This window comes from Hemitrygon akajei, chromosome 1 (genome assembly GCF_048418815.1).
Source record: "Hemitrygon akajei chromosome 1, sHemAka1.3, whole genome shotgun sequence".
NCBI lineage: Eukaryota > Metazoa > Chordata > Chondrichthyes > Myliobatiformes > Dasyatidae > Hemitrygon > Hemitrygon akajei.
Genome location: NC_133124.1, coordinates 179,073,104 through 179,087,105, shown reverse-complemented (window position 1 = coordinate 179,087,105; position 14,002 = coordinate 179,073,104). Strand labels below are relative to the sequence as shown.

Sequence of the window (14,002 nt, the reverse complement as noted above, 5' to 3'; positions counted from 1 at the left end):
TCCTTCCCGTGTGTGTGTGGGTTTTCTCCAGCTGCTCTGGACTCCCCCCTACATTCCAAAGAGGTACCAGTTAGTAGGTTAATTGGTCATCGTAAAGTGTCCTGTGATTGAGCTGGGGTTGATCGGTGGGTTGCTGGGTGGTGCAGTTCATTAGGCCGGAAGGGCCTGTTCTGCAGTGTATCTCTAAATAAATAAATACATACGTACATAAATATAGACATTGTAGAGCATATAGACAGTAAGAAAGAGGATGTGCTGGAGCTTTTGGGAAGCATCAAGTTGGATAAGTCTCCGGGACAGTATGAGCTGTACCCCAGGCTACTGTGGGAGGCGAGGGAGGAGATTGCTAAGCCTCTGGCAATGATCTTTGCATCATCAATAGGGATGGGAGAGGTTTCTGAGGATTGGAGGGTTGTAGATGTTGTTCCCTTATTCAAGAAAGGGAGTAGAGATAGCCCAGGAAATTATAGACCAGTGAGTCTTACTTCAGTGATGGAGAAGATCCTGAGAGGCAGGATTTATGTACATTTGGAGAGGCATAATATATTAGGAATAGTCAGCATGGCTTTGTCAAAGGCAGGTCGTGCCTTATGAGCCTGATTGTTTTTCTTGAAGATGTGACCAAACACGTTGATGAAGGAAGAGCAGTAGATGTAGTATATATGGATTTCAGCAAGGCATTTGGTAAGGTACCCCATGCAAGGCTTATTGAGAAAGTAAGGAGGCATGGGATCCAAGGGGACCTTGCTTTGTGGATCCACAATTGGCTTGCTCACAGAAGGCAAAGAGTGGTTGTAGACAGGTCATATTCTGCATGGAGGTCAGTGACCAGTGGTGTGCCTCAGGAATATAAAAACAGGGAAGTAATGTTGAAGCTTTATAAGACACTAGTCAAGCTGCACTTGGAGTATTATAAACAGTTTTGGGCCCCTTATCTCAGAAAGGATGTATTGTCATTGGAAAGAGTCCAGAGGAGGTTCACAAGGATGATTCTGTGAATGAAGGGGTTAACACATGAGCGTTTGGCAGCTTTCAGCCTGTACTCACTAGAATTTAGAAGAATGTACAGGGAACACATTGAAACCTACTGAATGTTGAGAAGACTAGAAAAGGTGGATGTGGAGAGGATGTTTCCTCTGGTGGGGGTATCCAGAACTAGAGGACACTGCCTCAAAATTGAGGGGCAACCTTTCAGAACAGAAGTAAGGAAGAATTTTTTTTTAGCAGAGTAGTGAGTCTGTTGAATGCTGTGCCGCAGACTGCAGTGGAACCCGTCTGTGGGTATATTCAAAGTGTAAGCTGATAGATTCCTAATTTGTTGGGCATCCAGGGATGGTGAAGGGCAGAGCAGGCTCAGTGGGCTGAATGACCACATTCTGCTCTGATGTCTCAGGGTCTCAGATGGTTGAGGTGAGAACATGAATAGTATTTAAAAGGCAGTTGAACAGGTTCATGGACATGAAAGGTTCACAGGGATATGGGTTGTGTGGGCGGATGGGTCAGTCCGGTTTCCATGTCGTGGGTCAACAAGTCAATGTTTTGTGGGACCAGTCTCTTTCTCCCCCTTCCTCCACTCCCAAATGATATGATGCGAGTGGAATCCCTTGTGGGTGTTGTTCTGCGTTTCATGATGTTGGGGTCTTCCCCTCTAATCTTTCTATTTTTTTTACCCTCCTCCCCTCCCTGCCAGATACCGTTGAGGTGACAGAAGCAACTGTGAAGAGTTCACCGGAGCACCCCCACCCCGTGCAGAACGCTAGACCCTTGCCCCTTCCCCGTGCCCAGTCTTGCAGTCGCATCAAGGTGCCAAGTTATGGTCCCACCAGCCGCTGGTCCTCAGGAAGTTCCCGGCCCTTGCCCTGTCCCGGTAAGTGACTCCGCTCCGAGCAGTTGAGTCCAGCCATACGAATTCCCTCGTTCACATTCAATCCATAATCTTTATCCCGCTAACCTATAATTTCCTTCTTGACGAGTGGGGTGACATCTGTGAATTTTTCAGTCCTCTGGAACCATTTCCAGAATCAAGTCAATCTTGAAAGATCATTACTGATGCCTCCACACTCTCTTCAACTACCTCTTTTAGAACCCTGGGGAGTGGTCCATCTGGTCCAGGTGACTTAACTATCTCTCAGCTTCCCACGCACCTTCTCCCTAGTAATAGTAACTGCACTCACTTCTGCCCCCGACATTCTCAAGCATCCAGCAGACTGCTAGTGTCTTCCACAGGAAAGACTGATGCAAAATATTTATTTAGTTTGCCTGCCGTTTCTTCCCCTCCCCTTCCATTACCACCTCTCCAGTGTCACTTTCCTGTGATTCAATAGCTACTCTCCTATCTTTTACTCTTTACTCATGCATATCTGGAAAAACAAACTTCTGGTATCCTCTTTGATGTGATATCATTGGCTAGCTTACCGTCATATTCCATCTCCCCTGCCCGATGCCTTTTAGTTGCTTTCTGTTGGTTTTTAAGAGCTTCCCAATCCTCTAACTTCCCATTTATTCTGCTCTGTGATATGCCCTCTCTCTTGCTTTTATGTTGGCTTTGATTTCATTTGTCAGCCACCATTGCATCATCCTTTTCTGCTTTGGGATGTACCTATCCTGCATCTTCCGAAATGCTCCCAGAAACTGCAGCATTTGCTTTTCTGACATCACCCCTTTTCATGTCCCCTTCCAGTCAATTTCGACTAGCTCCTCTTCATGCCTTTGTAATTCTGTAATACCGATCCATCTGACTTTAGCTTCTCCTTCTCAAGTTGCAGGGTGAAGTCTATCACATTATCACTGGCTCCTAAGGGTTCCTTTACCTTAAGTTCTCTAATATGTGGAGGCATATGATTAAAATAGGCCAAAGTCAGCATGGTTGCCAACAAATCTGTTAGAATTCTTTGAGGAAGTAACAAGCAGGATGGACAAAAGAGAATCAGTGGATGTTGTGTACTTGGGTTTTCTGGTCTTTGGTAAGATGCTGCAAGATAAGTACAGGAAAGATTCTACCGTAGATGGAGCAGTGGCTGATTTGCAGGAGGGAAAGAATGGGAATAAAGGGAATCTTTTTTGATTGGCTGCCAGTGACTAGTGGTGTTCTGCAGGGGCCAGTGTTGGGATCACTTTTTATGTTGTATGCAATGATTTAGATGACAGAATTGATGACTTTGTGGCCAGGTTTGCAGGCTATACAAAGATAGATGGAGTTGCACATTACGTGGGAGCAGGGAGGCTGCACAAGGTCTTGGGCAGTTTAAGAGAATGGGCAAAGAAGTGGCAAAAGGGATACAGTGAAGTGTATGGTCATGCACTTGAAGGAATAAAAGCAAAGACTATTTTCTAAACAGGGAGAAAATTGAAAGATTCGAAGTGCAAAGGGACTTGGGAGTCCTCATGCAGCATCCCCTGAAGGGTAACTTGCAGTTTGAGTCGGTGGTGAGGAAGGCAAATGCAATGCCAGCATTCGTTTTGAGGGGACTGGAATGTAAATGCCGAGGCTTCATAAGGCCCTGTTGTGGCCTCACTTGAGGTTTTGTGAGCAGTTCGGGCCTCTCATTTAAGAAAGGATGTGCTGATATTGGGGATGGGTTCAGAGGAGGGTCACAAGAATGATTCCATGAATGAAAGGCTTATTGTATGAAGAGCGATAGATGGCTCTTCGGAGGGATGACCTCATTGAAACCTATTGAATGTAGAAAGGCCGAGACAATGGATGTGGAGAGTATGTTTCCTATGGTGGGGGAGTCTAGGACTAGGGGGCACAGCCTCAGAATCGAATGATGTCCCTTTAGAACAGAGGCCAGGAGGAGGAGCTTTAGCCAAGGGCTGGTAAAGCTCTGGAATTCATTGCCACATGCGTCTATGGAGGTCAGGTCATTGGGTGAATTTAAAGCGGAGATTGATAGGTTCTTGATTTGGCAATGTGTGGAAGATTACAGGGAGAAAGTAGGAGAATGAGGTTGAAGGGGAAACAGGGCAGCCATGATGAAATGGCAGAGCAGTCTTGATGGGCCAGTTCGCCTGTTTCTAATGGTAAGAGTTGATGTGATGAATGGTCCAATTTGGCTTCTATTTCTTATGTCCTTTTCATATTGCAGTAACTCACTAGAGGATCTGATCTTGGACAAGCACATAAGTGTCATCACAGAGAAGACACGAGCTACTCTACTTTCTTAGAAGTTAGCACAGATTCAGAAAACTTTGGCAAACCTCTCCAGATGCACGGTGGAGAGTTTCCTAACCGCTTGCCTGGTATCGATCACCAATGATGGTGAACTGCAGAGGTTACAGAAAGTGGTGATACAGCCCAGTCCATCACAGGCAAATCCCTCCCCACTACTGAGCATATCTACATGCAGCACTACAATGAGAAAGCAGCACCCACCATCCAGTCCATGCTGGCTACTCACTACTGCTATCAGGCAGGAGGTATAGAAGCCTTGGGCCCCACACTCTAAAACCATCAAATTTCAGAACCACTGTCGATAACTTCACTCTCCACTACCCTGAGCTGATTTTATGACCTGCAGACTCACTTTCTAGGACTCTTTACAGCTCACGTTCTCAGGATTATTTTTTTATTTGCGCCAGTTTGTCATCTTCTGCAAATATTTTTTTTGTCAGTGTTCATTTCTGTATTGTAAAATTTATTATATTTTTTTCTTGTAAATGTTTGCAAGGAAATGAATCTCGAGGTAGTGCATGGTGATGGATAGGTACTTTAATAATAAATTTACTTTGAATTTTGTGTCTTGCAGGAAGCCCAGTGTCCGTGTCCCACCACATCCTGACAGTCAGTGACCCCACTGTCTCGCCAAGCCGCCGCTCGCTGGTGCCCCGGAGACACAACCTGGCCTCCCACCATCCCCCACCTCGCAGCAAAGCCACATCTCCTCCCAGAGCCACCGTTCCCCCTCCATCTTCCTCCTTGTTGTCCTTCAGGGCCACCAAGGAAGCCCCCTCATTCCTTCGCCGCCGAGATGGGACAGGCAACGGACTGATGGAGAGGCGAGGGATCACTGCCTCCCCCTCGGCCGCGGTGGGAGGAGGCAACCACCGGCCTCCATCCCCTTCCCCAGACTCATCCCTCCTCCCTCAGAGCAATGGACTGGAGAGACGGGGGGAAGGAGAGGAGGAGGAGGAAGAAGAAACGGAAAGGAACTCCGTACTCCGCGGCCCTGACCAGCGGCTCGCTGGCGAGCTCAGGGTCTTGGAGACCCCAGCCCCAAATTTCTCCTCCTGCCCTCTCTCTGCCGTGGAACTCCTGGCCTCCCAGCTGGCACGGGACAGAGATGTGGAGGAGGAAGAGATGGAGGAAGACGATGACACTCCGCCCTCCTCCCTGCTGGAGGATGAGGAGCCCCCCTTCGGCATCGATGAGGAGGACCTTGTCTCGGCGCTGGCTAAGGGCGAGCAGGAGCTGGCGGAGCCCTTCTCTGACCACCACCACCACCCCTCTCTGCTGCGCCGTGGCGTGGGGGAGGGCAAGCGGGGTCCACCGGAGGCTGAGGAGGAGGTAGAGGATGAGGAGGACGAGGACGATGAGGTCAACAGCTCCAGCGATGATCTGGACCGCTACTACAACTTTGCCCGGACCGTGGTTACCGAGGAGGTGATGGAGCAGCTGGCATCGGAATGCTTCCCACTGGACGGCGATGTTCCCCGCATCGACCAGCTGGATGGCACAGATGACTCGGCTGACCGCGAGCCTCCCACTCCTTCTACCAGGGGTGCCCCCGAAGAGCAGGAGGAGGCGCCAGAGGAGGGCGCAGGAGAGGGGGGGAGCAGCCAGCCTCCGCAGGCCTCTCCGGACGCTCCCCTCCCATCGCCAGGGAAAGGGGAGGTGGAGGATGAGCTGGGCAATATCCTCCCCTCCGAGATCATGGACTTCGTCCTCAAGAATACATCTGTCATCCCCACTCCTCCTCCGCCTCCACCCCCTCCTCCTCCTCCTCCACCTCCTCCACCACCACCACCTCCTGCCTCCCACCCCTCTGACTCACCTGCCCCCCACCAGCTAGGGTCCCTGGACCCCTGCAAGGAGATCCCGCTGCTGCCCCAAGGTGGGACAGCTCCGCCGGACCCTGAAGAGGAGCCCCCCTTCCCTGAGCCCCCACAGGTCCAGCGAGTCTGCGCCCCGCAGGCGGCCAGTCCCTCCTCCTCCCCTTCCATCACGGTCTCTGTTTCCGGCGAGGGACTCTTCCTGTCAGGAGGGCATGGTCTCGAAGTGGGGGAGGTTGCTGGACGGGAGCCGGCTGCCTCCATCCCCTCTTCGCTCCCGCGGGGCCCCAAGGCTGAGTCTCGACCCCCGCCCTCTTCCTCCTCTTCACCCCTCCTCTCTGCGTCCCAGCTGAAGCCGGTAGCACCCAAGGTTCTCCCGCCTTCCTTCCTCCCCTCTGGCCTGCAGCTTCCCCTCCTCCAGCTGCCTAAGCCGGAGGTGCTATACCTCAACCATGTCCCCCCTGCCCCCTCACCTCACCCGCAACCCCAACCAGGCTATGGAACCCTGCTGGTGGCCCCTCATGGTCCACTGGCTTTGTTGGGCCCCGAAATCCCTTCCCTGGCTCTGGCGCCCCCTCTCCTCAATGTGGTCCCAGTCGGTCCCGGGACCCTGCCCTTGTTGAGCCATCCCCCACCACCAGGGGGCTCTCCCCTGCCCGTCTGCCAGCCCTCCCTCCTCCTACACCAGCAGCACCCCCCTGGACCCCTCAAACACGTCCTGCCTCCTCCAGACAGGGGCCTTTGCAAGAAGCTGAAGATCTCCCACCCCTGTCCAACCTCAGCCGGAACCACCCCTGAGCAGGCTCCCAGACCGTCAGCCCCTGCCTCGCTGGGGTGAGTTCCTGCGCTTGGTGTTTTGTGTGAGTCTCTGTGTGGGGTGGGCACTGTGAGGGGGCATGCCTCACAGAGAACAGTCACCATTCCTCAGGTTGCTCATTCAATATATGGACAACCCTGTGGGTGAAAAATTAGCCCCTCAGGTTCCTGTTAAATATCTCCCCTCTTAAGGGTCTGTGTGTCTTCTAGCTTTTGAATCCCCAACTCTGAGGGAAAGGCTGTGTGCATTCACCCAATCTGTGCCCCTGAAGATCACCACTCGGTCTCCTTCACAACAGTGAATAAAGTCCCAACCTGCTCAATCTCTCTAGTCACTCGAGTCCTGCGACAACCTTGTAAATCTCCCTCTGCAATCCTTTCAGCTTAATGGCATCTTTCCTGTCCCAGGGTGACCAAAACCGAACACAATGCTCCAAAAACAAGAGATTTTTGAAGGTACTGCAAATCTTGAGAAAGACACACAAAATGCTGGAGGAACTCAGCAAGTCAGGCAGCGTCAGTGAAGGAATTAACAGTCTACTTTTTGGGCTGCGACTTTTGATCAGGACTAGGAGGGGAGGGGGAAGAAGCCAGGATAAGAAGGTGAGGGGAGGGGAAGGAGAACAGGCTAGCTGGTAAGTGGGTGGCGGAGGGTCACGAAGATGGGAGGAGATAGGGCTGAATGCCGTCAATGATCCACGTGTGGCCTCACCAACCTTCCTGTACAACATAACGTCCCAACTCCTAAACGCGAAGGCAAGGCCTCCTTCACTGCCCCATTTGCCTGTGTCGCCACATTCAGGGGAGTAAGTCCCTCTACTCGAACGCGTGTGTGTGCACGTGGGCAGGGGATTGGGGGCTCCTCGGGGGGATTGAGCAATGCTCTGCCAGATCGCACTGACCGCCAATCGCAACCTGTTCTTGCCCCCACAGAAACGTCCGCGTGCGAATCAAAACACCAACCATCAAAGCCGCTTTGGACCTGGATCGCGTGGACGATTTGCACACCGGAAACTCGATGTGCGTATATATTTTTTTTAATGTTTATGCTCTATACCTGCTTCGCAAACCGCCTTTTCTGTCAGGCACAAGTGCCTAAACTTGGGATGGTGGGAGGTGTGGGCCTGTTCTCTCTCCCTCCCTGGATGACACTGGTCATCTGACACACAGCGCTGAAGCAGTGGCTTCAGCCCAACTGGTCCGTGATGGCCATATTGCCAGTCTAAGTCTTTCCTGTCCATGTAGCTCTGACACGCTGTACTTGCTTATTGGCTTATTATAGTCGTATCTGCCAAGGTTCAGTGAAATGTTTGTCTTGCACACTGTTCATACAGATCAGATCAGTACCCACTACATTGAGGTGGAACAAGGTAAAGCAATAACAGTAGCAGCTACAGAGAAAGTGCAGTGCAGGTAAATAATGAAATGCAAGATAGATTGTGAGGCTGAGTGTCTTATTGTGCAAGAGGTCCACTCGAGTCTGAAGATAGTGGGGCAGAAGCTGGGAGTCAGAATGAGGTTTAATATCACTGTCTTATGTCGTGAACTCTGTTGCTTTGCGGCAGCAGTACAATAATTACAAACTTATAAAACATTAAATAAGTTGTTCAAAAAGACGGGGAAAAATTAGTGAGGTAGTGAACGTAGGATCATTGTCCATTCAGAAGTCTATTGGCAGAGGGGAAGACACTGCTCCTGAAATGTTGCATGTGTGTGTCTCTGGGCTCCTTTCCTTCCTCTGTGATAATATGAATAAGAAGAGGGCACACCTTGGGTGATGGGGGTCCTCACCTCTTTGAGGCATCGCCTTTTGAACCTGTCTGCGGTGCCGGGGCAGTTAGTGCCCATGTTAAAACTGTCCCTGAGCCTGGTGGTACATGCTTTGGAACTGCCTGATGGGTATTCCTCTGGGATAGGGGTCGTCAACCTTCTTAAGCCCAAGATCCCCTACCTCAGCCTTAATGAAAGGCAAGATCGACCTACTAAATCGTTTAACCATACGCACGCGCGCCGGGCAGAAGAGACTGGAAGTGGAGTTCCGCAGCCCTGGAAGCAGTCTCTCTTTATAGGCGGCTTTCCGTAGCGGGAGTTTTGCTATGTTACCATTATCTTAGTTGGTATTACTTATTATAATGCTCACATTACAACACATTTTATTCTGTTTCATTATTTAATTTTATTTCAACAGGAAAAATAAATGAATAAAAAATGACTGTTGCACTCAGTGTGATGACTGGGGCTGAATACTTTCTGCCAGTTCCTTGAAATTTAGCTCATAACTACAGACAGCCAGTCTGAGACAGTCTGTGAGGCGTCTGTCAGTAAGATAGCTCCTGTATTTAGATTTAATAGTTTTCATCCGTTGCAGCACAGCGTCCTCGCAAGCCTCCTGACAGACTGAATATTTGAATGGACGGTTTCCTTTGTTAGACTGAATGTTGAACCTGCCACATTTTTCAGGTGTTTTATATTGGTAAACTGTTACTGAGACACTAGTATAAGTTAATGACACCACTGTTTTTTGTTTCCCAGTTCTTTACGTTAGGGGAATGTTGGAATTTAAAGGGGGAGAAGTGTTGTAATGTGAGCATTATAAAGATCGGTTGATGCTGATGAAGATAGTAGTGATGTAGCGGTGCTCCCGCTGGGGAGAGGTTGTTTCCGGGTTGCCGGGTTTTGCTTCCGGTCTCTCCTGCCCAGTGCGCATTTTTCTTTTTTTTCGGGATCTACTGGGAAAGTCTGAAAGGTTGACCAGTCGATCGTGATCGACTGATTGGCAACCACTACTGTGGGATATCGTTCCATATACCGACCACCGTCTGGGTAGAAAAGTTGCCCCTCAGCTCCCCTTTAAATCTTTCCCCTTTTTCACCTTAAGACTCTGCCCTCTAGTTTTAGACTCTCCTATCCTCAGAAAAAGACTGTGACCATCGTTATGACTTAATCCCTCCAGTCCCGGTATCATTCTGGTGAATCTTTCCCCTGCTTTGTGACTGCCCACCTTTATCTATTCCTCTTATGAATTTATAAATCTCCATAAGGTCACTCTTTGACCCACTCCACTTCAGAGAAAAGTTCCAGGATTTAGACTTGGTGACATGATGCGAACCGAGCTCAGGAGTAGGAGGAGCCTTGGCCGATGCTACCCCCATTGTTATGGGCGGAGAGAGGGGCTGTCGGACTAGCCTGCAGTATGTTCACTAGACAATGTACGCTGAAGCCGGTGAGCGTTGCAGAGATGGAGAGCGTGGAGAGGGGCTGCTGTGGACCGGAGAGAGATACAGAGCTGCGGAGGGGTATAGGGGATGGAAGAGGGGCTGCTGTGGACCGGAGAGAGATACAGAGCTGCGGAGGGGTATAGGGGATGGAAGAGGGGCTGCTGTGGACCGGAGAGAGATACAGAGCTGCGGAGGGGTATAGGGGATGGAAGAGGGGCTGCTGTGGACCGGAGAGAGATACAGAGCTGCGGAGGGGTATAGGGGATGGAAGAGGGGCTGCTGTGGACCGGAGAGAGATACAGAGCTGCGGAAGGGTATAGGGGATGGAAGAGGGGCTGCTGTGGACCGGAGAGAGATACAGAGCTGCGGAGGGGTATAGGGGATGGAAGAGGGGCTGCTGTGGACCGGAGAGAGATACAGAGCTGCGGAGGGGTATAGGGGATGGAAGAGGGGCTGCTGTGGACCGGAGAGAGATACAGAGCTGCGGAGGGGTATAGGGGATGGAAGAGGGGCTGCTGTGGACCGGAGAGAGATACAGAGCTGCGGAGGGGTATAGGGGATGGAAGAGGGGCTGCTGTGGACCGGAGAGAGATACAGAGCTGCGGAGGGGTATAGGGGATGGAAGAGGGGCTGCTGTGGACCGGAGAGAGATACAGAGCCAGGGAGGGGTATAGGGGATGGAAGAGGGGCTGCTGTGGACCGGAGAGAGATACAGAGCCAGGGTGGGGTATAGAGGATGGAAGAGGGGCTGCTGTGGACCGGAGAGAGATACAGAGCCAGGGAGGGGTATAGGGGATGGAAGAGGGGCTGCTGTGGACTGGAGAGAGATACAGAGCCAGGGAGGGGTATAGAGGATGGAAGAGGGGCTGCTGTGGACCGGAGAGAGATACAGAGCCAGGGAGGGGTATAGGGGATGGAAGAGGGGCTGCTGTGGACCGGAGAGAGATACAGAGCTGCGGAGGGGTATAGGGGATGGAAGAGGGGCTGCTGTGGACCGGAGAGAGATACAGAGCTGCGGAGGGGTATAGGGGATGGAAGAGGGGCTGCTGTGGACCGGAGAGAGATACAGAGCTGCGGAGGGGTATAGGGGATGGAAGAGGGGCTGCTGTGGACCGGAGAGAGATACAGAGCCAGGGAGGGGTATAGGGGATGGAAGAGGGGCTGCTGTGGACCGGAGAGAGATACAGAGCCAGGGAGGGGTATAGGGGATGGAAGAGGGGCTGCCATGGGCTGATGAGAGTCACAGAGATGGGGAGGGGCATAAGGGACGGTAGAGGATGGAAAGGGTCTGCCACGGTCTGGTGAAAGTTGCAGTGATGGGGAGGGGTGTAGGAGACGAGAGAGGAGAAGATAGAAAGGTACCACTGTAGGCCAGTGAGAGTCACAGAGATTGGGAGGGGTGTAGGAGACGAGAGAGGAGAAGATAGAAAGGTACCACTGTAGGCCAGTGAGAGTCACAGAGATTGGGAGGGGTGTAGGAGACGAGAGAGGAGAAGATAGAAAGGTACCACTGTAGGCCAGTGAGAGTCACAGAGATTGGGAGGGGTGTAGGAGACGAGAGAGGAGAAGATAGAAAGGTACCACTGTAGGCCAGTGAGAGTCACAGAGATTGGGAGGGGTGTAGGAGACGAGAGAGGAGAAGATAGAAAGGTACCACTGTAGGCCAGTGAGAGTCACAGAGATTGGGAGGGGTGTAGGAGACGAGAGAGGAGAAGATAGAAAGGTACCACTGTAGGCCAGTGAGAGTCACAGAGATTGGGAGGGGTGTAGGAGACGAGAGAGGAGAAGATAGAAAGGTACCACTGTAGGCCAGTGAGAGTCACAGAGATTGGGAGGGGTGTAGGAGACGAGAGAGGAGAAGATAGAAAGGTACCACTGTAGGCCAGTGAGAGTCACAGAGATTGGGAGGGGTGTAGGAGACGAGAGAGGAGAAGATAGAAAGGTACCACTGTAGGCCAGTGAGAGTCACAGAGATTGGGAGGGGTGTAGGAGACGAGAGAGGAGAAGATAGAAAGGTACCACTGTAGGCCAGTGAGAGTCACAGAGATTGGGAGGGGTGTAGGAGACGAGAGAGGAGAAGATAGAAAGGTACCACTGTAGGCCAGTGAGAGTCACAGAGATTGGGAGGGGTGTAGGAGACGAGAGAGGAGAAGATAGAAAGGTACCACTGTAGGCCAGTGAGAGTCACAGAGATTGGGAGGGGTGTAGGAGACGAGAGAGGAGAAGATAGAAAGGTACCACTGTAGGCCAGTGAGAGTCACAGAGATTGGGAGGGGTGTAGGAGACGAGAGAGGAGAAGATAGAAAGGTACCACTGTAGGCCAGTGAGAGTCACAGAGATTGGGAGGGGTGTAGGAGACGAGAGAGGAGAAGATAGAAAGGTACCACTGTAGGCCAGTGAGAGTCACAGAGATTGGGAGGGGTGTAGGAGACGAGAGAGGAGAAGATAGAAAGGTACCACTGTAGGCCAGTGAGAGTCACAGAGATTGGGAGGGGTGTAGGAGACGAGAGAGGAGAAGATAGAAAGGTACCACTGTAGGCCAGTGAGAGTCACAGAGATTGGGAGGGGTGTAGGAGACGAGAGAGGAGAAGATAGAAAGGTACCACTGTAGGCCAGTGAGAGTCACAGAGATTGGGAGGGGTGTAGGAGACGAGAGAGGAGAAGATAGAAAGGTACCACTGTAGGCCAGTGAGAGTCACAGAGATTGGGAGGGGTGTAGGAGACGAGAGAGGAGAAGATAGAAAGGTACCACTGTAGGCCAGTGAGAGTCACAGAGATTGGGAGGGGTGTAGGAGACGAGAGAGGAGAAGATAGAAAGGTACCACTGTAGGCCAGTGAGAGTCACAGAGATTGGGAGGGGTGTAGGGGACGAGAGAGGAGAAGATAGAAAGGTACCACTGTAGGCCAGTGAGAGTCACAGAGATTGGGAGGGGTGTAGGAGACGAGAGAGGAGAAGATAGAAAGGTACCACTGTAGGCCAGTGAGAGTCACAGAGATTGGGAGGGGTGTAGGAGACGAGAGAGGAGAAGATAGAAAGGTACCACTGTAGGCCAGTGAGAGTCACAGAGATTGGGAGGGGTGTAGGGGACGAGAGAGGAGAAGATAGAAAGGTACCACTGTAGGCCAGTGAGAGTCACAGAGATTGGGAGGGGTGTAGGAGACGAGAGAGGAGAAGATAGAAAGGTACCACTGTAGGCCAGTGAGAGTCACAGAGATTGGGAGGGGTGTAGGAGACGAGAGAGGAGAAGATAGAAAGGTACCACTGTAGGCCAGTGAGAGTCACAGAGATTGGGAGGGGTGTAGGGGATAGGAGACATGAGAGGGTGGAGCGGGTCTGTATGGACAAGTAACTGCAGTGCATTCTCTACACAAAGTACACTGTGAGCCAGCATTGGAGGGAGGGAGTATTTGGGGGGTATCCAATCGAGGGGGCTTCTCTGTCACTGCCAGCGTTGCACACCCCCAGGTGTGTAAGACCTGACCCCAGTGTGAGTGTGTGTGTGTGTTAGATCTATCAATACTGAGGGTCTGTGTTCATGTAAGTGACTGGTCCCCAGTGAGGGTCGGTGTGTCTATGGAGTCCTGCAGTGCACTCACTCCCTCTCCCTGCCCCAGGTTACAGCAGAGCCAGGAGCCGGCAGCGCCACTGCGAGATATCTTACCGATGCAGGACGCCACTGCTCGTCTTGGCAACCGCCGCAGCCCACCCAGGGTCTGGCGTCGCACAGGTCAGCCTAGTAGGAGTGTGGGTTGGGGGGTGAGGTTAAATATCTGCATGCCAGCAGGGGTACCCCTCCCTGTCTCTGTAACCCCCCCCCCCCACCTCCCCACAGGCACTCCCCTGTCTCGGTGACCCTCTCAAACCCCCACATTCCCAATCTCTCCAATTTCTCTGACTCTGCACACCTCCCAGTTGGTGAACCACTCCAGCCTCTACAGGGTCCGTCTCTGTGAAACCCTTCCAACCCCTACATCCC

General features: G+C 51.8%; 1 protein-coding gene across 5 annotated transcripts in view; it reads left to right on the top strand.

Moving 5' to 3' along the window:
• The window catches only part of kmt2bb (lysine (K)-specific methyltransferase 2Bb), a 180,208-nt gene that overhangs the window by 148,888 nt on the left and 17,318 nt on the right, over nt 1-14,002 (top strand). For all 5 annotated transcript variants that reach the window (XM_073055461.1, XM_073055479.1, XM_073055471.1 and 2 more), the window contains 4 exons: nt 1,691-1,867; nt 4,749-6,825; nt 7,741-7,827; nt 13,641-13,753. In XM_073055461.1, the coding sequence (XP_072911562.1) occupies nt 1,691-1,867; nt 4,749-6,825; nt 7,741-7,827; nt 13,641-13,753 (2,454 nt within the window). The remainder of the gene's footprint in view (nt 1-1,690; nt 1,868-4,748; nt 6,826-7,740; nt 7,828-13,640; nt 13,754-14,002) is intronic.